Below are 27512 nucleotides of genomic sequence, written 5' to 3'. Positions count from 1 at the left end.
GCCACAGCGGTTGTTTTAACTTCTGTCAGTGGTACCTATTGTGCCGTCTTGTTATGTGCCTCTGTGCCTCTCTTTCATGTTTTCATACCTAGCTAGCAAAGACAGAGTAAGCATCCAGATGTCCGCACCCTCAGCCCCTGCCACAACGCCGGGCACAGCTCGGGTGCCCAGATAGATCCGGGACAGCACACGGTTTAGTAGTCCAGGGTTTTCAGTGTTAGCCTGGGTATGCGAGACTTAAAGAATCTGCGTAATTTTATCGATCCCCCTACTGAAATACCATACCATTATAAACGTAACAGGATGAGTAAACTCCATCAGCAGATCTTGCTCATTCATCTCACTTGACCCTTCTCCACCCACACCCACAGTCGACCTTGTAGCCTGGAATTCGGCAGGTTTTCTACCCATTGCGGCCACTTTGCTTTCTTGACAAGTTCCCTTTAGGTCTGTATCTGGCCGTCGAATACTGGCGCTCTTCTGAAAACCAGCTCCCAGAACTTGCCTGAGCACATAACTGTCAGGCCCATCATACATACTTTTACATCGTCTTTGGGCCAGATCGTTAAGCTTAAGTAAACAAATCCAACTGCTTGACATTTCTCCTGGGACACCTCAAATACAAGTCTGAAGCCGAGCACATTTCCCTTGCTCCTTGAAACTTTCCCCAAATTAAAACACTTCCAAAACTAATGTAATCAGCCCCACCATCCATCTAGTTCAACATTCATCAAATTTTTTAATTTACTCAACAAAATATCAATATACCAGATGCAAGGTAAATAACCACAATGTTCCTGCCCCTTCCAAAACTTACATAATTCTAGTTAAGTGGTATTAAGAATAAAGTATCTAAGGAGTCAAAAGTGACTAAGGTTACTGCTTTAGAGGTGGACATGAAGCAGACTTACTTAGATTGAACTTGAAGAACGTGAGAGAAGGGGGGAAGGGGTTACAAAAATTAATAAATAAAAGCCTTCCCATGCTGAAAACATGTAATGACTCTGAAATGAGAAGTCTTGGCAAAGCAGCCAGTGTGGCCAGAGTGCAGTGAGCAATAAGGAAAATGGAAGAAAATTAGACCAGATAATGAAGGGCACGTGGGCCACAGATTTAGAACTCTAGGTTGATAGAAATCTAGTGTGGTTTGGCAAACAAGGAAGTCAACAAAATCTGATTTGCCCTCTTAAAAGGCTTATTCTGGCCACTGTGTAAGAAATTATACTGCAGTAGAGTAGAAGCAGGGAGAACCACATTAAACTACTGCAGTTAACTGTTCTAAAGCTGGCAAGTACAAGATGACTGAGGATATAATTTCAATATAGAACCATGTGGATTTATTTGCTTAAGGACTAGATAGAGGGCATGAAAAGAAATCAAAGAGGATGTCCAAGATATATTTGCTCTGGGCATATATATACATGAATGAAGGCTAATCAAGGGTCAATTTGGAGAACTCATGACATTCAGTCAAGATACTGAGTGAAAAAATAAAAGATACTGAATGTAAATTGTTTAAGTTTGGAACCTAGAAACATTTAGGCCTAACTAAAATGCTAATTGTGTCAAAATCATGGGATTAGATAAGGTCACCTAGGAAGAATACTAGCTAGAAATGAAGTCTGATAACCAAGGCCAGGAGAACTCAGCAAAGTATAAAGATAAGAAATATGTACAATCCATTCACCACCCTTCACTTTGTGTTCATTTTCTACACGGGCTACTTTAATAGCCATCTCCTGCGCAGTACATTTTGGTCTCAACACTACAGTTTAAATGGTGTTTATTAGATGACGCGCCATTTTTCCCCCCCCCACACACACAATTGAAAAATGTTTAATTCCCAACTATTCTTAAAGGGACAAAACTTAACATGGCATGTAATTATCAAGTTGTCCATAGTAGCTCTTACATTTCTTCAGTCTCTATTAAATCTGTACTCTTTTCACTTGAGCCAGATAACCCTTCACTGGAGACTGGACTTTTGGACATGTTTTTCTCTTTCTTGCCTACTTTATAACTCCTCATCCTTCAAGTCTTAGTTCAATTGCTTCTTTCAATGAAGTCTTACCTGATCATTTTTACCTATTCAGGGGTCCCCAAACTTTTTACACAGGGGGCCAATTCAGTTCCTCAGACCGTTGGAGGGCCGCCACATATAGTGCTCCTCTCACTGACCACCAATGAAAGAGATGCCCCTTCCAGAAGTGCAGTGGGAGGCTAGATAAGTGGCCTCAGGGGGCCGCATGTGGCTCATAGTTTAGGGATGCCTGAAAGTCATATCCTCAGTCATGGCCTTAAAATCTACCTTCAACATGTTGCTCCACCATGGCATTTGCTACACTTTAATGATGCCACCACATCAGAATCTTTAATCAGATTGTTCAGTGAAAACAAGAACCACTGATTTTGTCACCACTGAATGCTCCCTGCTTGGCATGTCTGGCAAAAGCTATCCAAATTTTCTAAATGAAGACTTAGTTCAGTGGCTTAATACAATGGCTCCCTAATATAAACACAGGACTTAAACTATTACTTACAAATACACTAAAATTTGGCTTTAATACAGTAGGTCTGTGTTTTTCATCTGTCAGAAACTTTGCACCAGTCCGCAAGAGTTAACCACCCTAATGTATGAAGATTGCAGACCCAATGATCTTAGTTGCTTATACTCAGTGTGACTTCTGGCTAAGTGGTCCCTGAAATAATTCTCCTATTTTCACCAGTCCCAACTGTGAAAGGTTGAAAACCACTGGATTAGGTGGTCTTTCACTACCTAAACTCAGAGTCAGTCTTATACATGGGATTAGACTTTTGAACAGCTGTTAAAGGTATTAAAAACCTGTTGAGAAATAGTAGTCTAGCCTTCTTAGACAGCAAGGCTGACAAAGAGATTGCTTTAAGCTTTCTCCTGGCCTAAATAGCACACCTTCTCTATAGTTTTGCTGGATGGTATATACAACTAAAGCAGACTTCACTCAAGGACAGTAAGGAATCAGATTTTAATGATTTAATCTAATGCAATTTAAAACATTCACTAGTCTTTTCCAGTATTTTTGTAGAATTCAAAATTGGAAAAGGAATAGAGAAGAGCCTAACAATTTACTTTCATTTTCCTGAAGGTTTTCCTTCTCCGTTACCACTTTAGAAGGGATAAGCTCAAGAGTAATACTGATTCTTTTAAATATAACTTAGTCAACAAAACTTAAGAGTGCTTAACAAGAACTCAAATGAGTTGGGAATTCAGAAGCTTAAAGATTAAATGAAGGGTTTGAACTCAGTGCTTACCTGTATCCAATTCCTCCTAATTTAATAATTATTGAAAATAAAATGGACAATACAAATTTCCTAAAACACAAGGCTGACTACTCAACTACCTTCCACATTTTATGAATTGTCAACAGAGCACCTCAGTTAATGAGCCTTCTTGATAATTAACACACATTCTCATGTCTCCTTTAAGTGGAAAAGTCTTCCATGTAGCATATACAGGAGACAAAAGAACTATAGAAGCTGATTAAAAATATTTAAAGAATATTTGTTTTAGTATCAAGACACAGTGATCAGGAAAATCTCTTCCATATATTCGACAGAGATGTCAGGATCTGGAAATAAAACTGCCCTAACCAAGGTAATCCATGACATTCTACCTTTAAAACTTTCATTATCTATGTGAGATTGACTGATACTGTGCATTTACAAAAGGTCTTCGTGTGTGGAGTCTTGCTATATACCAAGAAACTACACTAACACATGTAACAATCATTTCCTTACAACTGCTAAAATATGCATTTGACCAAACAAAAGGCCTTCTAAGGTAGGACAAGTTATATTATACAGAACACTTAGGACCAAGACTCAGACCTAATGGAACTTTTCAAAAAGTTCTCTGCCCCACAATGAGGCACTTCTTTAAAAAATATAGTCTGAATTGAGGCATAAAAGGTTTACATTTAGACTGCCATGGTAGAATGTCAAAAAAATATATAGTACTTCAAAAAGAAACAATTATTTAAAAAACATACATAGAAATAATCAAACTAACACCTTTACACATTCACAACATCTGCACTAGTGCATAGAATTTTGAAATCTAGAAAGCATTTCTCCCCATCCCATCTCTGAACTGATTCATAGAGATCACTGTTTAAAGAACTTCTTTACTTCAATTTTGATTGTAAATGTCATGAAATTATTTTCTACACAGATGGAAAATTTAGTTGTATATAGAGAATTGTAAGCATATATCTAGGGATTACCCAATAAACCACGAATATTTTACCTAACCCCTCTAAAATATACCTAACATATGGTTGTGGTACATCCAGGCAGACATCATTTAAAGCACACAAGGGGAGGTGCTAACAAAAGAAATACTCATTTACAATTGTAAACAGATAACCCTCCAATATGATGTACCACAACCACACATGAGAAAAGTCAAGAACTTACTTTATTTTAAAATAAACATTGAAGATGTCCCCCCCTTCCCCACCACCCTACAAAATTTTTGAATGTGGAATGTTCAACAGCCTATCCATTTTAGTAGGTTACAAAACCAGCAAAAACTCCAGTTGTCTAATAATGAATGTTTGAGAATAGTTTTATATGTGCGTGTGTTTTAAGTAGCTGAAGCACCTACTGAAAAAAATTCCTTAGCTAAAAAGGCTCAAAATGAAACAATTTCTGCACAGAAAATACCATTAACTTGGTAGCCTTTGCTTAATAGGTGGGCTTAGTTCTCCATGAAGTCAAAGTGGGATGTGACAAGCAGCATTAAGTTCATAGGCACAGACTAGTGCTCAAACTTGCTAGAACATATTCCAACATAGTATATAAATTACTCAACTGTCAATCTCCATCAAATTTGTGCCTCTCCCTATGTATCTAAGGGAAGGACTAACCAAATATAAATACCTCCATGAGAAAAGGATAACTCAATTAGGGTTAGACAAAAGATAAGTGCAAGTACTATAGAAATAGCTGCTGGAGATGACCATAAAATTTCTTACACTAACAAGGCATGGGTTAACCACATAAGCTGCTAGCTGTTTAACACCAGTGTTTCAAGATACAATTTTATAACCATGTTTTATTTGTTTTGCTTATACCATCAGAACTGAAACTACTGACTGTCACTTCCCTAAAATAGGGAAATCAATCTAAAACACATACTGGTGCTTTTTAAAAGATAGCAATTTAAAAGGGTGGTAGCAGCAGGTGTTTGATATCCTTATCTTTTAAAAACCTTCAGTCTGCAGGGAAACACATGACCAAGAGTGTTATGATTATCCATTTTAGGTTTTCATCAGTACCTGTACCAATTTAGGTGACAATATAGCAAGAACCAAGGATTAGCAATAGACAATGAGCATCATAAGGAATGGCATATACCAATCCTTACCAAAGTCATTGTCAAAGAAAATGTTATGTGTTCAAAAGGTATCTAAATACTTCACATTAAGTACAGAAGCAGTCATCCAGATTACATCCCGTATTTGTTGCCTATTTTTCAAAAAGTGCCAATCAAAGCCGAATTTTGCATTTTGGCTTTGTCTTATACAGTATCAGCTGTTAAAAAGCAATTTACATGTGTTTTAACCACAGTCATTTGGCCAGAAGATGAACAGTGCTGTGTCAAAGCTGGAAGCCAGCCTTATATGTGTGATTAAGCACCCATGCGTAATTTGGTATGCATCTAAATGTTCAGTGTTCCAATTTAACTGGAAAAGCTGTGAAATGCAGTTTTTCTGCCAAACCACATTCATCCTTCCATCTTCCTTTCAAGGGAAATATTTTTATAAATTACCATTGAATAATGTTAGGGCTGATTTGTAGATTTTATCCAATGTCAAAAGTCAATCTTGCTTTTTCCAAGCCACTTTGATTAACTATGGACATACTATCACCCTGTAAAGTATGTTATGTTTTACTCCTAAGCAAGGGTGAGGAATCTGAGTATCATGTGCAAGGCTCAAGATGACGCTTAGGACAGAACATGCAGAGTAAAAATAGTTTCCTTCCATATCCAGGTAATATAAAGCTGACAATTGTAGTCCTGTCTTTATGGGATGAAAACAGTCCCTTTACAATAAGTTTCCTGAAAGGGAGAACAAATAGATAATAACTCTTCTGGTAACATATTATGGTACACTGGCCAGTGTGTTTTTGGCGATTAAACATATCCTGTGAATCAGATTAATTCACTTGCTGAGTGTTCATTTGCGGCATCCCTCTGTTGGGTCTTGGGGGCCCTCCACGACCTAGAAGACAAAAATGGCATTTGGTTTTTCTTTCAAATACTATTTGTTTTGCCTTCAAGCAGATTTTCATGTGAAGTCAAGAAGCATGTGGGCCAGCTTCTCACCACATTATTAGGTTTAAGAGGTCAATTCTTCAGTGTTCAAGTTTCACCTGTCCTGGAAGTTGTCATGCGCAAATTTGCTTATGTTCTCTAGCTAAGAGGAGTAGAGCTAATGGAGTATTCCACCAGTACTCATTCATTCATTCATTCAACAAGTATTTATTGAGTGCCTACTATGCCAGGCACTGTCATCAGGCGTTGGAAATAGATACAGCAGTGAAGACAGACAAGGTACCTGCTCTCACGGAGCTTACATTCTAGTGTACACTCTAGCTTACATTTCAGTAGTAGGTAACATCATACTATCAAAATTAATAAAAGCACCAGAATGAAAAACAGACCTTATTACCTAAACTGTTAAGAAACTACATAACATTGAAAATTGTATAATGAGTTGTAACAGATAAAATAACTTTTTACATGCTGTTAAAACAGATTTTTAGGTACCAGTCAACTCAACTTTCATAGAATATGCTACAAGGTGAAAAAGAACATAACCCACATTCACATGCAAATATCCTTTGAAACTTCAAGTCAATAATTTCCCAGTGATCCATTAATTTTTAAAATGCACCTTTTTGCTGGCCAGTTTTGACTAGCATTAAAATCAAAGTACTTTGTAATTCCTCCTTGATATACATTTTATACATGTGATAGCCAATATCTAGAGGAAACCTATTCAATTTACTTCCCTCAAACAAGAGAACCATTTAGAACTTCAGATCATACGAAATGCTACCTAATTCTTACATAGGTTGACTTCCTGCCCAAACAGTATCAAGTAGTTTTCCTACAGTAATAGACAAAACCAAAACCTCTTAAAACCTGTAATCTTTAGGTATAATTCAATTAGGAATTTGGAGATTTTGTTTAAAAGTCAGAAATAATTGGGTATTTATATAATAGTGGTCCAGAAGGCATTGGAATTTCAATTAGTTCTATCACCTCTAAATGGTTCTCTAAATTAAACTATGGCTAATCTGGCCATTAAAGGGGCTCTGGCCCTAAAATATAATATGCATGTTTCAAAAATAAAAGAGGAATAATAAATTTATATAAATGTTCAATCTCATTCCAAAAATGTCTTACAAAAATGTTTCAGTAGGTACTTCCTAAAAACATTTAGCAGGTTTTAGGACCTGAAAAATAATTTGCAGTTGGAAAAACATTTTTTTTTCTGAGGAGGAGAAATGTTCTAGTTTTCAAGACAGTATATAGTAACAGGGCAAGTCATTCAAAAAATTAAATTTGGGTAAGATAAATTTTAGAAACAGAGCATTTCGTTTAAATTCCTAGCAACAAGTCTGGAAATGGTAAATGTATTCCTAACATGTAACCTACATGCAGATTATGAACAGCTCTTCCAAGGCCAGAACAGAAGCTCCACTTGGGAGCTAGGATCACCACCACAAAATATTACCTCGTGGGGCTCCCCGTGGTCCACTCTGCCCAGAGCCTCGCTTGAAATTCTGCTGATATCCATCCTAAAAGACAAGCTAGTTAGTAATGAAGAGAAGAAAAGGTAATTTTTAAATCCTTAGCCATCTACACTCTCAGTGTAATACTTGCAGAATACAGAATTCTTCCTTAAACATTTCAATACTTCATAATTAAATGTTATTCTGTAATTGTTGTACAATTATTCTCAAGAACATTTCGATGAGATCTATTTCTCTGCTCTTAAAAGACATTGTTTTTAACAAGCTATTAAATGAATATCTATCCTGAGTGCTAAGAAAAGCAAAAGTCATCATTCTCTGTAATGAAGTATCTTCTACAAAGGCATAAAATCAGCCCCCAAATTACTTAGGTCCATCAAGAACTACATCTATTGCTTTCATTGGTATATTTCGGTCAGGTTTTGATTTTAAGACTTTACCTACCCGCTGATAGCCAGAGTAGTCCCGGGGAGCACTGAACTGAGACTGTGTGTAACCACTGTTTGGAGTGTTAGAGAATGAAGGGCGGTAACCATCATATCCTCCTAAAATTCAGGACAAGAAAATAATTTTATCTTCAAAAGGAATGTTTACTTTCTTACTGACCAAGGGAAGAAGTAAAAAATTATAAGCCATGCAGTTATTCAAACTAATTTCTAATTTCCTATCCTGACCCATCTGTTTACAGGTTTCTATGAGCATTATTAATTGTGCCAGACCAGGGGTCGGGAACCTATGGCTCACGAGCCAGATGTGGCTCTTTTGATGGCTGCATCTGGCTCGCAGACAAATCTTAAAAAAAAAAAAATGTTAAAAATATAAAACATTCTCATGTATTACAATCCATTCATTTCCTACCGCTCATGTTCATGGTTGCGGGTGGCTGGAGCCAATCACAGCTGTCCTCCGGGACAAACACCAAATTTTTACTGGATAATCCGTAACATACACAGGTCGTTGTATGGCTCTCATGGAATTACATTTTAAAATATGTGGCATTCATGGCTCTCTCAGCCAAAAAGGTTTCCGAACCCTGTGCTAGACGATGAAATTTTTACCCATTATGTACATACACACACAAAAAGAATAATCTCCATAAGCTCTGATGACAAATAGAAAGCAGAGGACAGTGAGACATGGATGTAACACATACCAAGAAACTCATTGCCAATTTAAATGTCTATCAAAATATACTAAAAATGTTTAAATTGTATATAAGAAGCTAATGCAGAGAGACATCTATCTTCCCTAAATCAGAAAAGAATGTGAACTTGGTGTTGTTTTTACCCCTGAATCCATTGGCAGGGCCCCTGTATCCATTCATCAAGCCTCGAGCACCACGAGAGCCTCCACGAGACACACCACGACTGTTGTAATAGGGCTGACTGCTACGGGGAAATCCAGTGTTCTGCTGTGGAGGCTGCTGGTGGTTACCAGTCACTTGATGGGGCTGGTCCTGAGAACCATGGTAGGTGCCAACCACTGGAATAATAAAAAAGAGAAAAAAAATTACACACATATTACACATAGTTCATTAAAATTTGTTCTCCCATGTGCTCTCTGGTTTAAGAAGTATCTTATACAATCTCCTCAAAGTTTATTTCTGCGTTTAAATAAATTTTCATATTAACAATAGGGTTAACTATACATTAGTAAGTCCCTGTTTTTTCCTACCCATTTAAATAAAATAAAATTCTCCAACAATTCCAAACCGTTGAAAGCATGCAATTGTGAGAACACACAATTCTATCCTTCCAAATGATGTGAAAGGCTATTTTATTAAACATCTTCTGAGAGGCATTTGCCTATTAGCACAAAAGACCTAAAATAATTCAAAAGATCTTACATACTGAAACAGTACAATTACCATTTCACATCATTTAATTACTTATTTTCATTATAAATCTCCTTAGTAACTGAAGTTTTCTTTTTCTTTTAAATATCCCACAGTATTTAGTGAAAACAAAAAACCATATTCCCACAGCCAAGCAGCTACATGGTACAGACTGGTGGTCCCCAACCCCCGGGCCGCAGACCGGTACCAGTCCGTGGGCCATTTGGTACCAGTCCGCAAAGAATAAATAACTTACATTATTTCCGTTTTATTTTATATTTAAGTCTGAATGATGTTTTTTTTTAAAAAAATGACCAGATTCCCTCTGTTACATCCATCTAAGACTCACTCTTGACGCTTGTCTTCTAAGTACGACAATTATATTTAAAAATACCGCCTGAGGCCCTGGCTGGTTGGCTCAGCGGTGGAGCGTTGGCCTGGCGTGCGGGGGACCCAGGTTCGATTCCCGGCCAGGGCACATAGAAGAGGCGCCCATTTGCTTCTCCACCCCCCCTTCCTCTCTGTCTCTCTCTTCCCCTCCCGCAGCCGGGGCTCCATTGGAGCAAGGATGGCCCAGGCGCTGGGGATGGCTCCTTGGCCTCTGCCCCAGGCGCTAGAGTGGCTCTGGTCGCGGCAGAGCGACGCCCCGGAGGGGCAGAGCATCGCCCCCTGGTGGGCAGAGCGTCACCCCTGGTGGGCGTGCCAGGTGGATCCCGGTCGGGCGCATGCGGGAGTCTGTCTGACTGTCTCTCCCCGTTTCCAGCTTCAGAAGAATGCCAAAAAAAAAAAAAAAAAAAAAAATACTGCCTGACCAGGCGGTGGCACAGTGGATAGAACGTCAAACTGGGATGCTGAGGACCCAGGTTCGAGACCCCGAGGTCGCCAGCTTGAGCGTGGGCTCATCTGGTCTGAGCAAAAGCTCACCAGCTTGGACCCAAGGTTGCTGGCTCAAGCAAGGGGTTACTTGGTCTGTTGAAGGCCCGTGTGGTCAAGACACATATGAGAAAGCAATCAATGAACAACCAAGGTGTCGCAATGTGCAACGAAAAACTAATGATTGATGCTTCTCATCTCTCCGTTCCTGTCTGTCTGTCCCTGTCTATCTCTCACTATGACTGTCTCTGTAAAAAAATATATAAATAAACAAATAAAATTAAAAAATACCACAGTTTTTACACCGGCCGCATAATTTTATTTTGTGCATTTATCCGTCCTACCCTAAAGGCCGGTCTGTGAAAATATTTTCTGACATTAAACCAGTCTGTGGCCCAAAAAAGGCTGGGGACCACTGGTATAGACTATTCAGTAAATTACCAAGATAAACCAGCAGAGGCCTTCAATTTATATCTCTATAATTCCTGATTCATTTCAAGTACTTTTGAGTATAGCCACTTTGTTGACAGTTAAATGGTACTCACACTAGCATGCAGCCAGCTAAAGTGAAAGGAAGGTCCTAGAAGGCCCACTATCTTGCACCCCACCTTTCTCTCTTCCCTAAAGAGGAAGCCAGAAATTTTCAAGTTAAATACCAAGGTACGTATCTGGTATTATGCCACTGTCCATAATTCACGGCAAGCAAAAAAACAGGGTGCTAACTGTACCTTTGGAAGGTGAGGAAGGTAGAGACCACTGGAACAAAAACAGCAGCCTCTCTAGTCAGTCCATATCTCCCATACTCAGGCAGAGTAAAAGGTGATTTGACTCTAAAGACCTCTACCTAATCTATTTTATATCCTCAAGAAACCCCAAGTACATTAGTACTCAGAATGCTATTTTGCAATTTTAAAAAAGCCTGAGAGTCTGGCCAGTTGGTACAGTGGATGGATATAGCCCAATGTGCAGATGTCCTGAGTTCAATCCTTAGTAAGGGCACACATGAGAAATTACCATTGCTTTTCTCCCCCTTCCTTTCCCCCTTCTCTCTTTCCCTCTCACAGCCTATGGCACAATTGGTTTGAGCATCAGACCCGGGTGCTGAGGATAGCTCAGTTGATTTAAGCATTGCCCCAGACAGGGGATGCCAGGTAGATCCCAGTCGGGGTACGTGCAGGAATCTATCTCCCTTCCTCTCACTTAAAAAAAAAAAAGAAAAAAAGCTAGAGAATGCATAGAAAGAAAAGGGGGTCATGATTTCTTTTTGAACTATGTAATGGACAAAATACACTATGCAATATAATCTTTCTACATAGATTACTTTTTACTACATTTCCAAAATTTAAAATTACAAGCAAATATCACAGTACAAGTAGTATTTTCTATCTAAAAAGACTCATTTGTATGCATGTAGAAAGTAATAAAAAAAAAAAAAGAAAAAAAAAGAAAAACTGGATTTTAAACTCATTTTGTCAGTAAGAATTTTATTAAACTTGGTCAAATCTCACTGCGATATAAATGATCAATGGTGGTACAGTAGATAGAGCATCAACCTGGAGCACTAAGGTCCCAGGTTCAAAAACCCGAGGTCACCATATTTGAGTACAGGCTCATCAACATGAGTCCAAGATCACTGAATTGAGCAAAGGGTCACTGGCTCAGCTGGAGCCTCCAAGTCAAGACACATACGAGAAACAATCAATGAACAACTAAAGAGAAGCAACTACAAGTTGATGCTTCTCATTCATTCTTCTTCCTTCCTGTCTGTCTCTCTAGCTCACAAAATCAATTTAAAAAAAATAACTCACTGCAAGAAAACTCAAAGCAGAACAACTGAATTGTGGGCTTTATTTTAAAATACCAGAATTCCTATTCAAGTGTCTATAAAGCATAAATTCTGTTCCATAAAAAATAGCCGAAGACCCTTGCTAGGCCTTTGTTCCTTTCTAAAAATCAAATTAAAATAAAACTTCTGACCTGACCAGGTGGTGACACAGTGGGTAGAGCATCAACCTGGGACACTGAGGACCCAGGTTCGAAAGCCCAAGGTCACCAGCTTGAACACAGGCTCATCCGGCTTGAGAGCAGGCTCACCAGCTTGAGCATGGGGTCTTAGATATGAACCCATGGTCCCCGGTTTAAGCCCAAAGGTCGCTGGCTTGAAGCCCAAGGTCACTGTTTCAGCCTGACCCCTCCCCCCCAGTCAGGCACACATAAGACGCAATCAATGAACAACTAAAGTGCTGCAACTATGAGTTGATGCTTCTCATCTCTCCCTTCCTGTCTCCCTCTCTCTAAAAAAATAACAAGGTCCTGGCCGGTTGGCTCAGTGGTAGAGCGTCGGCCTGGCATGCGGAAGTCCCGGGTTGGATTCCCGGCAAGGGCACACAGGAGAGGCGCCCATCTGCTTCTCCACCCCTCCCCCTCTCCTTTCTCTCTGTCTCTCTCTTCCCCTCCCACAGCCAGGGCTCCATTGGAGCAAAAAGATGGCCCAGGCACTGGGGATGGCTCCTTGGCCTCTGCCCCAGGCACTAGAGTAGCTCTGGTCGCGACAGAGCATCGCCCCCTGGTGGGCGGGCCGGGTGGATCCCGGTAGGGCGCATGTGGGAGTCTGTCTGACTGCCTCCCTGTTTCCAGCTTCAGAAAAATACAAAAAATAAAAAGAAAAAAATAACAAAAGAAAACTTCTGGAATGAGACACACAGATTTGTTCAACAAATATCAGAGTGCCCTCAACAACCAAACATGTCCTAGACATAAATTACCAACACACAAGCCTTGCCCAATAATTGAGGATAGTAAGTGAATAAAATACATACGAGTAAAAAAAAAAATCTGTATTTTATCAGGTAATAAATGATAAGGACTAAAATATATTGTAGTAGGATAAATGAATGACTAAAGTAAGTGTAATATATTTAAACAGGGTGATGAAGGGAATCTCTATAAGGTAATATTTAAACTCAAACCTAAAAGTCAAGAAACAAAACATATAAACATTAGTGGAAGAAAGTGTAAGAGCCATAAGAGAACAGAGAACTTGCTGTGTTTGAGGCTGGTATGGTACGTGAGGAACAAAACAGGATGTAAAACAGGATCAGGGCAAGGATCATTTCATAAAGAATCTTGTAAACCAAGGTAAGGACTTTAGATTTCTTCTCTAAGTAAAATGGGAAGTCACTGGAAGGTTTTTGAACAAGAGCATTTTAAAATTTAAAGAGCATTTTGAACAATTACATTTTAAAATAACCACTCTGGCTACCATGTGGAGAATAGACTGAACTAAAAACAAGAGTCAAGGGAGACAACTGCAACAGTCCAAATAAGAGGTGATGGCTGCCCATATTAAAATGTTCGTGTAGAGAGGTGTTTAATAATCAAAGTGTATATGAGCTGATTTCTTTTTTTACTGAAAATATCTGTGAATGTTATGAAGTTAATCTTTATAAATCATGCATATCTTAAAATAGTAAGAAAAGATTATCTAGCTCAAGTACTTCATAGTCAACTGGTAAAGTAGAATATAAGAGCAAGACAGTTTGAAATCAACTGGCACAAAGGGCAAAATTAACAAAGTCAAAAGATATATAGTAATTACTTTTACTTTTACCATACTATCTGAAAAAAATGGCTAAACAGCAAGTGTGTCAGCACAATGTCTAAAGGCTCCAAATTTACCTGCTCCACAATGATAAAATTAAAGGGGCCCGAGAGCAAGAAGCTCAATTATCATTCAGAAGCTGAGCATACACAGCATACTTGACAACTTTCTATCAGAATATGACTGATTTAACCTCCCTAATGCTTAGCATTACTGAGTATTACAGAGAGATGTAAGGATTTAGTACTGAGAAATCTACAATATTGATCCAGGCCTATCAAGAAAATTTCATAGTTACTTAAAACAGTCTGATAAAGTACCAACTCCTACGATTTTAGCAGGGCTTGCTAGTTTGTTGTCGGATTTCAATTAAACTCCTAGGAATAAAATAACCAAAGACTTAAAAAAGGGTATTCATATGTTACAAATATAAGACATCTAAAATATCTCTACCTACTTTAATACTGTGGCAGATATGATAACTGGACAAATTATGACCATTCTTTCCAACAAGGACTTCTGTTTCAACCTAGTCCACAAAATGCGGCCATATCAACTTCCTACTGCTCCCTAATGCTGTGTAACTGAGTGCCGACTATCATACCAGCAGGCTTCAATAAATTACCAATAAACTGAGTAACAAGTTTAATTCCACTAAAATCATATAATAAAAAAGGAGAGTATGAAAGTTCACTGACCAAAAGAAAATATGTATAAGGCCAGTAAAAACTGTACATAATTGACATACAGCAAATACAGACTCAATTTCACTCAGGATCAGCAATGCAAGATTTCTAACATCTAGTACTGAAACTAACACTCTTGGATACAGCCATTCGAAAGTCTAACCTGTCCTAACACTGTCAATAATTGCCTCAGAACACAAGAGCCAAGGAAGTGACACTGATTATCCTACCTGTTTGAAGCTGTTCTTGCTGAAGCTCTGTTTGCTCTACTTGGTGAGGCTGACTGGAAAAGCTCTGGTTATAACTGGCCTGGTACTGATTCTGCTGTTTTAAAGTTTCTGGTTCATTAACAGGAGGAACTGGGGCATTCATATTGAACACCTGTAAGTAAATAAATGATTAGTTCATCCTGTTATGCTAATAATTTCCCTACTTTTAACATGGCAGACTTCAATGCTGGTTTTACTTCAAACATAAAAAAGAGCCTTACAGAAGTCTCAAACATTACACAAACACACACACAAAACTCTCCATTAATGCGCTACAATATGGGAAAAACTATGTATGCCATACAGCTTACAGCAGAGTGTACGTGAGGATTAAAAAAATCTAAAGACACATAATCAGCATCTATGGAAAAGCTTATTATAAATGATCAATCTTTATAAAAGATACAAACCTCTGTTAAAATATCACAGAAATTAATTCTAAAACTTGAACTTTGAGTTGAATATTTACTTCAATTATTACTTTATTTTTATTGTTTTAATCAAGTTAGTATTTTAAGAATTTAAACTTTCCTATGAACATTGACTTAACTGTATACCAATGATTATAGTATTTCTATTATTAATTTCTAGAATTTCCATAAATTAGAGGTGCTTATTGAAGAACCAGGGTAGAAGTATCATGTCTGAAATTTACTTTGAAATATACTTCAGTAATATAAAAGATTAAGCAAATATAGCAAAATATAAACAACTGTTAAATCTACATAACAACCTTTATATAGAAATACTACATTGGTCTATTTTTCTGCATGTTTAAAATTTTGTTAATCAAAAGGGTGCAACTGTAAAATAAGGAGACGAGAGCTCGTAACTCCTAAAACTCAAAGCTACCTCTGAAAGCAGAAAAATCAGGTTAGGTTCAATTAAATCTGTAGTTAAAGAGTAGACACAGACTCAAGCACCAAGTTAAAGACTTTTTGTGGATTAAAACTCTAGCATAATGATAATACACACTAGGCACTTAATGTTAATGTTAGTTGAATAATCTGCCTACCGTTTGCATGGATTGGAATGGAGCTGCATTTACATTGATTCCACTGCTATGTAAAGGTTTGCTTGTCCCAGCCTGGAACACTTGGGGTTGCGAAGCAGCAGGAAGGGATGATGATGCTGTAGCCTGGTCTGTATTTAAAGAGATTGTTGCCTAAACACAAAGTGAACAGATGCACTTTAGTGATAAACTAAACTAAGCCAAAACTATGACCATATGTGTATATGGTCAACAAACTCAAGTATTTCATGAAATAAAAATATTGTACTGCAATGCATCCAAAAAGAAGAGTCACGCCTGACCAGGTGGTGGTGCAGTGGACATCAGACTGGGACACAGAGGACCCAGGTTCGAAACCCTGAGGTTGCTGACTTGAGCACAAGCTCACCAGCTTGAGTATGGGGTCTGGTTTGAGACCAAATGTCACTGGCTTGAAGCCCAAGGTTGCTGGCTTGAGCAAGGGGTCACTCGTTCTGCTGTAGCCCCCTGGTCAAAGCACATATGGAAAAGCAATTAATGAACAAGAAGAATGCAATGAAGAATTGATGCTTCTCATCTCCTTTCCTGTCTGTCTGTCCCTCTCTGTCTCTGTCACAAAAAAAAAAAAAAAAAAGAATCGCTATGTTAACAAGTAATTTACCTCTGCCGAATTCATGAATAAGCGCCTCATCAAGTTTCTATGACCTGGTAACAGAACTTGCCTGAATCTGGTCAATTGGTTCCTTTTGTGGTCGTTGCTCTGGAGCATGAGAAGGCTGGTACAAGGGTTGAGATGATGTATACCCCTCACTTGTGGATGAAACCAAAGAAACCTACACAGAAATAAATAAATTAAAACTTCTTTCTGTTGTAAATCAACTCTAGTACGTACAGAACTAAATTGTACCTGTTAAACAGACTATAAAACCTTAGAACTGCAAAAAATGTAGTACTAAAGCTCAAACTTAAATAAACCCTAGTCCAGTTATGTAGTTCCCCACCAACAGTAATTAATAGCTGCACCAAATTTCAGAATTATGATATATAAAAGCTTCTATTTTTTTTTAATTCAGTGAGAGGAGGGGAGGCAGAGACAGACTCCCACACATGCCTCGACCGTGATACTCCCAGAAAGCCCAATAGGGGGCGATGCTCTGCTCATCTGGGGTATTGCTCCGTTGCTCAGCAACTGAGCTCTTCTTAGCACCTGAGGCAGAGGCCATGGAGCCATCCTCAGCGCCCAGGGCCAACTCGCTCCAATCGAACCATGGCTGCAGGAGGGAGGGAGGGAGGGAGGGAAGGAGGGAGAGAGAGAGAGAGAGAGAAGAGAAGCAAGAAGGGGGAAGAGTGAAGCAGATGCGTGCTTCTCCTGTGTGCCCTGACTGGGAATCAAACCCAGGACTTCCACACACTGAGCCAATGCTCTACCACTGAACAAACCAGCCAGGGCCAAGAATATCAAAAAACTTTAAAACATAAGAAAAATCACCCTGACTGCATAGCTCGATTGATTAGAACACTGTCCCGAAGCACAGAAGTTGCCAGTTTGATCCCCAGTCAGGGCACATATAGGAACAGCTTGATGTTCCTGTCTCTCTCTCTCCCTCCCTACCTCAGAGAAATCAAGTTAAAAATAATTTTTTTAAAATAAATAAATAAATGTAAACATGGAAATAAAGCTTCACATGCCAGATTTGGACACTGATCAAATTCATAACTGACTTTCATAAGCTAAGAAAGTGACCCAAGAACTAAAAACAATCCTACAAAAATATTTATATCACTCTTACCTGCGAAGCTTCTGGCTGTACAGGAACTTGATTAGGTTGAGCAAGTCTAGATTCAGAATGAACTGCAAAATTAACCAAAAAATACTGTTACATAAAGCCAAATTTCTTCAGAGATATCTAAATAACTTTTACTTAGTAGCAAAAGCCAAATCCTACATAAACTTTTTAGCGATCATTAAAAGGTCTACCGGAAAGTTCTGTCCGTTTCTATCACAAGTTTCGACACGTAAGCACATGTTTATTTGGCACATGTGTGCCTCTCTATTTTTATCGCTTAATGTATACATACTGACATAGCAAATTAACTAAAACAAAGTTGATTCACGTTAGTCTTATGTGTGAAGCGATAGTGTACCCATGGCTACTGATAAAGTTCATTTACGCCACTGTAATTTTTACGAATTTCAACAAGGAAGAAATGCTACAGAAGCATGTCTGTCGCATCTACCATATTCCCCAGACTTAGCACCCTCCGACTGTCACTTGTTTTTGTCCTTACAAAATTTTTTGAAGGGCAAAAATTCTAAAATGAAGAAGATATCAAACAAGCACTGGTTCAATTTTCCGCATCAAGAGATAAAACATTTTTCAAAAATGGGATATACAAATTGCCCTCACGCTAGCAAGAAATCATTAATAATAATGGCAATTATATTATTTAATAAAGTTTATTGACGGTAAGAAAAATTTGTATTTTGTTTTATTCCCAAAACGAACAGAACTTTCCAGAAGACCTTATACATAGGGAAGGATAGGTAAAATTTTAGCTTTCAAGTGAACAGTTTACCGGTAGTCATTAATCAACTCTAACAATGGCTTTCATTTCGTTTGCAAAGGTATTTAGTGATAAAGTACTAAAAAAGAGGTAGAGAGCAGAACAGCTAAGAATTAATCCCAGTGCTATCCATCAAAACTATAAAGTAGCACTATTACTCAAGGCCCTAGATTTTAGTAACATTTTAATATTATCAAGTTTCAATATACGGATAATTGCAAATGTTTCAATCAATCAATCAATAAAATGTTAATATACTTTTTTTAAGTGAGAGGAGGGAAGACAGTGAGACAGACTCCCGCATGCACCCTGACCAGGATCCACCTGGCAACCCCCGTCTGGGGCCAATGCTCAAATCAAATATTTCTGTTTTTATTGTTTTGACAGAGACAGAGAGAGAGTCAGAGAGAGGGCCGGACAGGAAGGGAGAGAGATGAGAAGCATCAATTCTTCCTTGTGGCATCTTAGTTGTTTGTCAATTGCTTGTTTATTGATTGCTTTCTCATATGTGCCTTGACCAGGGGCTACAGCAGAGCAAGTGACCCTTGCTCAAGCCAGCGACCACGGGGTCATGTCTATGATCCCATGCTCAAGCCAGCAACCCCATGCCCGAGCCAGTGATCCCTTGATCAAGCTGGATGAGCCTGCACTCAAGCCAGTGACCTCGGGGTTTCTAACCTGGGTCCTCCATGTCTTAGTCCAACGCTCTGTCCGCTGCGCCACCACTTGGTCAGGCTCAACTTAGCTATTTTTAGTGTCTGGGGTGAAGTGCTTGGACCAACTGAGCTATCTTCAACACCCTGGACCACCTTAAAACCAATCAAACCACTGGCAGCGGGAGGGGAAGAGGGAAAAGAGGGAGAGAGAAAGGGAAGGGGAGAGGAGATGGTGGCTTCTCCTATGTGCCCTGACTGGGAACTGAACCCAGGACATCCACACGCCAGGCCGAAGCTCTAGCCACTCGGCAAACCAGCCAGGGCCTAAATATACTCTTAAAAAGCCTATATTCAATTCAGTGTACATATTATTGCCAACTCCCATTATCCTTCCACTCCCTTCCCAACCATGGTTAAGTAGATAATCAAAAATAGAAAATCTCTGGCCATTTAGAATTGCCCATTTTCACTAGAGGGTCTAGTGAACTCAGCATTTATTTACCTGAGTTACATCAGTACTGCTGCACGTGTAAAATTTAGCACAACCTACTAAGAAAATTGTCTTTTCTTATTCTGGTAGAGCTCAGAAAATGAACACTAGTAACTCTTACTCCCTTTTAAAAAGTCCTAACCCTGTTTTATAACCTTTCCTGGTAGAGATGGACAAAGATAAGCTCCCTTTATTTTGGAAAAATCCTAACTACCTTACCAGATTAACTCTATCATTAAACATGCCATTACTCAGCAACTCCTTTTATGACATTTAAAATTATACATTAAATGTTACTTCACATAATTCCACTCTTGTGCCCTTAATGCTGACATGTTCTAGGGGAGGGAGGCTCAACACAATCCAAAGGCACCAACTCTACTTAGTGCTGCTACTTCGAATAATGGTGTAAGGCTCGTGTAAGTCCAAAACGTCAACTGGCTTTGTCTCTTTCCTTTTTGCTCTTAACCATACTCTTAACATTTCACTGTTAAATCTAATTTTATTTAAGCAATAAAATGTTCCGAAATTCTCCTAAAAAATTGCAAGCAGGCCCTGGCCGGTTGGCTCAGCGGTAGAGCGTCGGCCTAGCGTGCGGAGGACCCGGGTTCGATTCCCGGCCAGGGCACACAGGAGAAGCGCCCATTTGCTTCTCCACCCCTCCGCCGCGCTTTCCTCTCTGTCTCTCTCTTCCCCTCCCGCAGCCGAGGCTCCATTGGAGCAAAGATGGCCCGGGCGCTGGGGATGGCTCTGTGGCCTCTGCCTCAGGCACTAGAGTGGCTCTGGTCGCAACATGGCGACGCCCAGGATGGGCAGAGCATCGCCCCCTGGTGGGCAGAGCATCGCCCCTGGTGGGCGTGCCGGGTGGATCCCGGTCGGGCGCATGCGGGAGTCTGTCAGACTGTCTCTCCCTGTTTCCAGCTTCAGAAAAATGAAAAATGGGAAAAACAAAAACAAAAAAAAAACCCAAAAAACTGCAAGCATGCTTCAAAGAAAGAACCCTCTATTACTTTTATTCCGAGAATAACTTTGACATTTAAAAAGCCAAGCAAAATTTCATTTAGAATATAATTACAGAAACAGGAAAAACTGGTCTATAGTAATAACCATGGGACTGAAGGAGAAGGTAACTAGTGACCAAAAGAGAACAAAAATAGGGTTCTGAGTACTGATATTGTTCCCTTTCTGGGTGCTGATGTGTTCAGTTTGTGAAAACTCGTTAAAATGTATATTTGCATGTACTTTTCTATGTCTGTATGCCAATAAAAAGTTACAAAAAAATTATGGAACTACAGTTATTCATATTATAGGAAAAAAAACAATATTCCTTATCAAATTAAAAGAAGATCTAAAAGTTAAACAAGCATTTAAAGAAAAATAATTTTTACAAACTTCACACAACCTGAAAGCACTGGCCCTGTATTTATTTCTGACATAAAAATATACCATTACTAACCTGGAGGGCAAACCAGCTGGGGTATGTCCATGTTTTGTGTTGGATTCATAGGCTGTGCAGATACAATGGCAGGATCAAGTGCCTGATTTTCAAAATCCAGCATTGAATCCTACAAGTTAGAGTACAATGGAATTAAGTTAAATAATATAAACTCTTAACCTTCTGTTACGGTGTTTAATTAAACTGCACGTACCTGTATGAAATTATAAGGCCCCTGCATTTGTGCCATAAGGTCCTGAACTCGCTGCCTTCTCACAAGGGGATCTGCTTGAGCCACTGGTGTCAAAGAGTGGGGCTCTGGTACCGAAGGAGATGCAGCCTGAGGTTGCTGCTGGAGTGAATTTACCACCTAGAGTGGGAGAAGGGGAGGGAAAGGATTGGCAGAATGAGAGAGCTCCATTCATTGCCATCATGAGAGGTCCCCCAACTACAAATGCAATCTATACTGTAAACAGAATAGCAGACTTTAATGCAGTTATTCAAACTGACCAGTTATACCAAACATAACATTCTGATCAATGCTATAACTTTTGTCTTTTTAAGATTTTATTGATTTTAGAAAGAGGAAGGTGACGGGGAGGAGAACCGAAGGTATCAACTCACAGTTTGTGCCTTGACCAGGCAAGCAAGGGGTTTCAAACCAGCGACCTCAGCATTCCAGGTCGATGCTTTATCCACTGTGCCACCACAGGTCAAGCAATGCTATAATTCTGAAGTCTTATAAGTTCCACAGGATCACCATGTAGAATTTCAGAATTATTTTATAAATTACTTTCAAAGATTACTATGTTTGCTTCCTAAAATAATATATTTTGCTTAAACTGTTAAGCTTTCTATGTTAAGTAAATCTATGTATCCATATCAAACACATATCTATCTCAGTACCCAATGTGTAGTCAGCACTCAAGAAATGTTTACTATTATCAAGCTTTGAGTTCCTACCAGTCCATCCTCTCTGCCAATACTATACTAAACAGCTACAAAAGCCAAAGCTCACCCCCTACCTTTTTCCTAGCTCTAATAATTTCTCCTGATTAGCATTTTTAATAATTCCCTGCTCTGCTGGGAAAACTCATTAATTTTTATTACATCAAGTTAATAATTACCTGTTTGGCTTTTAAGCCTGGGTAAATCATACCTGTTGAGCCTGAGCAAGTCATAAACATTATTTCCTTTATAAAAAACTTTGAGATAATAGAGCCTGGTTACCAAAAAGCCTTAGGGTAAAGGAGGAATCTAAGATGACACTCCAATATATCCCCTGTAAGTGGGCTTTTTTCTGAAGGCTAAGCATATGTGAGCCAAGATTTTTATAGAGCAACCGGATAACAAATCATATACTTTAATACATTAACCCTAAGTTATACATGGTTATAATGTTTTGGGATTGGATCAGCATAAGTGATTCTATTCAACATCCACAGGGATACACAAATCACCTTTTAAACCTAACAGTCTTGTATAATGAGTTTATTATACTAAATGTACTAATAATGAAAAAGACTAACAATCTTAATTTGTTATTAGGAGACATAAAACTTACTAATTAGACAAAAGACATCAACCTTGTAACACAGAGAACTCTTACCTCGACTGTTTCAACTGTCCACTCATCCACCTGCTCCTTTTCACCACTGCTGAACTGTGTTTCGGCCATAAATTGTCTATTTACATACTGCAAAGCAAAGCAAATGTTTGAGACCTCTGTTTAAAAGGCAGAAAGGGAAAGCCAGCATTAAATAAAAATCATACCTCTGTTGATTCAACTTCACTTTGTTCAGTGTATTCTTCTGCTGGCTCAGGTTCTGAGAGATTAAAAAATGATACAAAAGATTATATGATATCTTTTTTAGAGTTAACAATTCATTTGAACTCCAAAGAAGTAAACAGTTTACCTTACTTATTCTGAATTTATTTACAAAGTTAGTCCTTCTTACAATAATATATTTAGAAAGAGGTTCTCATTTTTGTTTTGTTTTTTACTATTTATTCCAGAATAAATTACTGTAGTTTCGATATAGTTATTCTGGGTCCGGTATAACACCAATCAAGAGCTACTATGTTAAAACTTCTATTTTTAGAAGTAATGTTAGAAAGCAGCATTCCGATTGTGCTGGTGGCAAAGGGAAGTAAAACCAGGGCGCTAACTTAAAAGCTCACACCACAGAAGTACTCACCAGCTTCAGCTACCTGGTCTTCAACAGCAGGCGCCGAGGCTGCCTCTTCCTCCTCACACAGCCCATTCTGGTGGTTGTGAGTGCTATCAAAGTAGTTCGACTGGAAAACACGCTCGACGATTTCCTTCAGAGCTTTATCTAAAAATAGAATATGAATTATTTGGTAGACTATCAGGGGATGTCTGACTTGAGTAGGAGTCAACATTCTACAAAATACTGTTAAGAAAAACATTTCATCAACTGTTACTAAGGCATTAAATACAATTAAGAACAAAAGTTTATTACATAATAGGGAACAAAAAGAACCTATTGGCATGAAACTTTATGTATTTTAAATGTTAGTGCAAAAATACCTGACAATTGTCATTTATTCACTCAGCATAACACCTGATTAAATGTTAGGCAATGTGCTAGGCACTGAGGCCACATAAAGGTATGTCAAAGACACAGCATCTGTCCTTCCTAAGCTCACAGTCCAATAAAGAAGAGTTATCAAATACTCACAGAAACAGTAAAATGACATCTATGAAAAGTACTACACAGAAGTACAATGGATTAGACCTAGCTAGGGAGAGACAAGAGGCTTTCCTGGTGTAAGTGCTGCAAGAGCTGAGATCTGAAAGGTGACTAGTAGAGAGAAGTGTTCCAAGGCAGAGGCAACAGCATTTACAAAGCCCTGTACAAAGAAGGGTGCCAAATCCAAGAAAATGAAAAGCATGCACTGTAGCTGAAGCACAGAGAGTAAGAAAAAGCATAAGGAAATTTGAGGCTGGAGAGACTGGTAAGAGGCAGATCATTCAAGGTCTTGAAATTAAGGACAATAATATATATATAATTAATTAAAATAAAGGGATTAAAAGATTTTAATGAGGGATGGGGTGGATTCAGTTAGAAGACTGCATCAGACAAGATAAAGGCAGAAAAGTAGAAGACAAAGAGAAGTAGACAGATTCAAGATATTTAGTATATGTGCTGCCGAAGCGAGCACCAGATTCAAGATATTTAAAAGGCAAATAAACTTATCTGAATTTGGAACACTAGGCTAGTGGTCGGCAAACTCAGTCAACAGAGCAAAATATCAACAGTACAATTGAAATTTCTTTTGAGAACTAAATTTTTTAAACTATATAGGTAGGTACACTCCTTATTGAGGTAGCGCCCGCATGTGGTACTTTGTGGAAGAGCCACATGTGGCTCGCGAACCGCAGTTTGCCGACCAAGGAACTAGGCTATAAGGAGGACGGGGCAGCAGGCAAAGGTGTGTGTGAAGAATTAAAATCTCAATTTCCTGGCCTTGTATATAGTAAATGTAGAATAAGGCTATTCCCTAATAGGTCACTCCATAAAAATACAAAATTTCAGGGACCAAATCATATCAAAGCATAATAAAATCAACCCTATTAAAAAAATTATTAACAACTTATTGAATTTTTGCTTCACTTACACTTCAAAGACCCATGACTCAGAACTACTGGGAAAGAAAACACCTTAATGAATGCATATAAACACACTAATGCTGAGAACGTTAGTAGCTTTCCATTAGCTATAGATAAAGATGTGGCATTCCTAAGATGCAGGAACAAGAGTAGGTAGAAACCACCACCAAAACAAGCTAAAAGGATAAGACGTTTAACCCTTTTTACTCAATAATGCTCATGAAAAGTTGATCAGGCTTGACCTAAAACTATTTTTTTTTTTGACAGAGACAGAGAGAGGGACAGATAGGGACAGACAGGAAAGGAGAGAAATGAGAAGCATCAATTCTTTGTTACAGCTCCTTAGTTGTTCAGTGATTGCTTTCTCATACATGCCTTGACCTGGGGGCTACAGCAGAGCAAGTGACCCTTTGCTCAATCAAGCCAGCGACCTTGGGCTCAAGCCAGTGACCTCTGGGCTCAAGCCAGCGACCATGGGGTCATGTCTATGATCCCATGCTCAAGGCAGTGACCCCGTGCTCAAACAACATGAGCCTGCGGCTCAAGCTGGCGACCTCGGGCCTAGGTCCTCCACTTCAGTCTAACGCCCTATCCACTGTGCCACTGCCTGGTCAGGCCTAAAACTACTTTTGTAAGCTAACCAGTTTGTGCACATTTGGCAATGTGCACAACTCTCCAAACTTCCAGTGGTAAATTTAGTACCTACATATAGAGCAGAACTAAAAACAAAAGCCAAAAAGATTTTTTTATGAAGAAATAGAGACAAGTTAACAAGCCAAGAAAACTACTTCTTACCGGAAAAGATATAAAACAACTGGTTACTCACATATTTCATTAAAGCAAATTGTATCATACTGCTTTGCCAACTAAAACTTATAATCTAATTTCTTTTCAACCAAAGAATTTTTTTTTTATTCATTCTAGAGAGGAGAGGGAGAGACAGAGAGAGAGAAGGGGGGGAGGAGCTGGAAGCATCAACTCCCATATGTGCCTTGACCAGGCAAGCCCAGGGTTTTGAACAGGCGACCTCAGCATTTCCAGGTCAACGCTTTATCCACTGCGCCACCACAGGTCAGGCCCAAAGAATTTTTTAAAAAGGTATAAACAGACAGTTTTACCTGGTTGTGTTAAAATAACTACTTGGTTAAATCAACTTAATAGTCAAGACAAGGAGCTATCCCCTGATTTACTAAGGAGTTAAAAACCTAAAATTCCTAACTTATTTAAATGTACTTTAAAAAAAAATCAACATACAATTGCGAATTTCAGGTTAAGGAGTTCACATATAGAAAACTAGACTAGATACCAACACCGTTTTTAAGATACAGAAAAAAAGTTCATGTCCCGAATTAGCAAGTGTAACGAAAACTAAAGACAGACTAAGGCAATGACCAAGCAAGGTTCAATAAATGCTTTTCCACAAAATTTCAGCTATAAGGAAAGTTCAGTCCCCAACTAATAACTGAAAACGAGTCAATTTGGTGTTAAATCTGTCCACTTCAATCACAGTAGGTTATAAACAAAACCATGTTAACGAGTCAATTTGGTGTTAAATCTGTCCACTTCAATCACAGTAGGTTATAAACAAAACCATGTTAACGAGTCAATTTGGTGTTAAATCTGTCCACTTCAATCACAGTAGGTTATAAACAAAACCATGTTAAGTTAGAACTTCCATCTTCACTGATTTTTGGTTGGTTGTTGCTGGTGCTTTGACTTACACACAGGCACCAAAATTGCAAAATAGATATAAAAACAAAAGAAAAGAAAAAGTAAACAGTGCATGTTACTTATACAGTTCTAAAATCTCTGCCTGACCAGGCAGTGGCACAGTGGATAGAGCGTCGGACTGAGATGTGGAAGGACCCAGGTTCGAGACCCCGAGGTTGTCAGATTGAGCGCGGGCTCATCTGGTTTGAGCAAAAGCTCACCACCTTGGACCCAAGGTCACACTGGCTCAAGCAAGGGGTTACTCCGTCTGCTGAAGGCCCACAGTCAAGACCCATATAAGAAAGCAATCAATGAACAACTAAGGTGTTGCAACGAAAAACTGATGATTGATGCTTCTCATCTCTCTCCATTCCTGTCTGTCTGTCCCTATCTATCCCTCTCTCTGACTCACTGTCTCTGTAAAAAAAATAAAAATTAAAAATAAATAAATAAAATGTCTTCAATTAACATTACTCTTTAGTAGAAAACTAATTTTTAAAGATTTAGTTCCAGATCATCAAGTATTAGTAATACTTACACGTTGTCCCACATACAGCTTTTTCTTTGCCTTCCAGCAAGTCCCACAGGTGAACAGAGGCATGTTCATACTGCTCATTCAACCTACAATAAATAGCTAATTAATTACCTCTCAATTGTCAAGGCAGCATTTAGAAGTTTCTATTATCAAATACCACTCTACCTCAAGCTCATGTCCCGCTCCGGGTCTACTAACTTGTAGAACTCATCCAACAACGACAATTCCTCTTCAGACAGTATTGGCACACCGTTCACACCTTGTTTCAGGTCAGTTCGCACTTCTTCATCTCCCAATTTGTCCAAAACATACTGCAACTCAAGTACAGTTTTTAAACGTTTTTGTTCAGCTTCTTCTCGCATAAGCTGTTCCCGTCGTGCCGTTTTTTTAATTGTTTTCTGAATCTATATAAGAATATAAACATACAACA

The 27512-nt window shown here is 38.8% G+C and overlaps 1 protein-coding gene across 1 annotated transcript in view; it reads right to left on the bottom strand.

Annotated features, from left to right (window-relative positions):
- Window positions 1-1809: 1809 nt before the first annotated feature.
- Window positions 1810-27512, bottom strand: part of CAPRIN1 (cell cycle associated protein 1) — a 46618-nt gene continuing 20915 nt past the window's right edge. Inside the window, exons 5-19 of the mRNA XM_066251253.1 lie at window positions 27248-27486; window positions 27086-27168; window positions 23402-23539; window positions 22977-23029; window positions 22813-22899; window positions 21418-21573; window positions 21225-21333; window positions 17848-17909; window positions 16780-16890; window positions 16082-16231; window positions 15028-15178; window positions 9091-9285; window positions 8248-8348; window positions 7785-7848; window positions 1810-6263 (exon numbers count right to left, since the gene is read on the bottom strand). Coding sequence (XP_066107350.1) covers window positions 6199-6263; window positions 7785-7848; window positions 8248-8348; window positions 9091-9285; window positions 15028-15178; window positions 16082-16231; window positions 16780-16890; window positions 17848-17909; window positions 21225-21333; window positions 21418-21573; window positions 22813-22899; window positions 22977-23029; window positions 23402-23539; window positions 27086-27168; window positions 27248-27486 — 1764 coding nt within the window. The 3' untranslated portion in view covers window positions 1810-6198. The remainder of the gene's footprint in view (window positions 6264-7784; window positions 7849-8247; window positions 8349-9090; window positions 9286-15027; window positions 15179-16081; window positions 16232-16779; window positions 16891-17847; window positions 17910-21224; window positions 21334-21417; window positions 21574-22812; window positions 22900-22976; window positions 23030-23401; window positions 23540-27085; window positions 27169-27247; window positions 27487-27512) is intronic.

Source organism: Saccopteryx bilineata, chromosome 1 (assembly GCF_036850765.1).
Source record: "Saccopteryx bilineata isolate mSacBil1 chromosome 1, mSacBil1_pri_phased_curated, whole genome shotgun sequence".
Taxonomy (NCBI): Eukaryota; Metazoa; Chordata; class Mammalia; order Chiroptera; family Emballonuridae; genus Saccopteryx; species Saccopteryx bilineata.
Note: the sequence above shows the minus strand (reverse complement) of the source record. Positions and strands in the feature narration are given on the sequence as shown.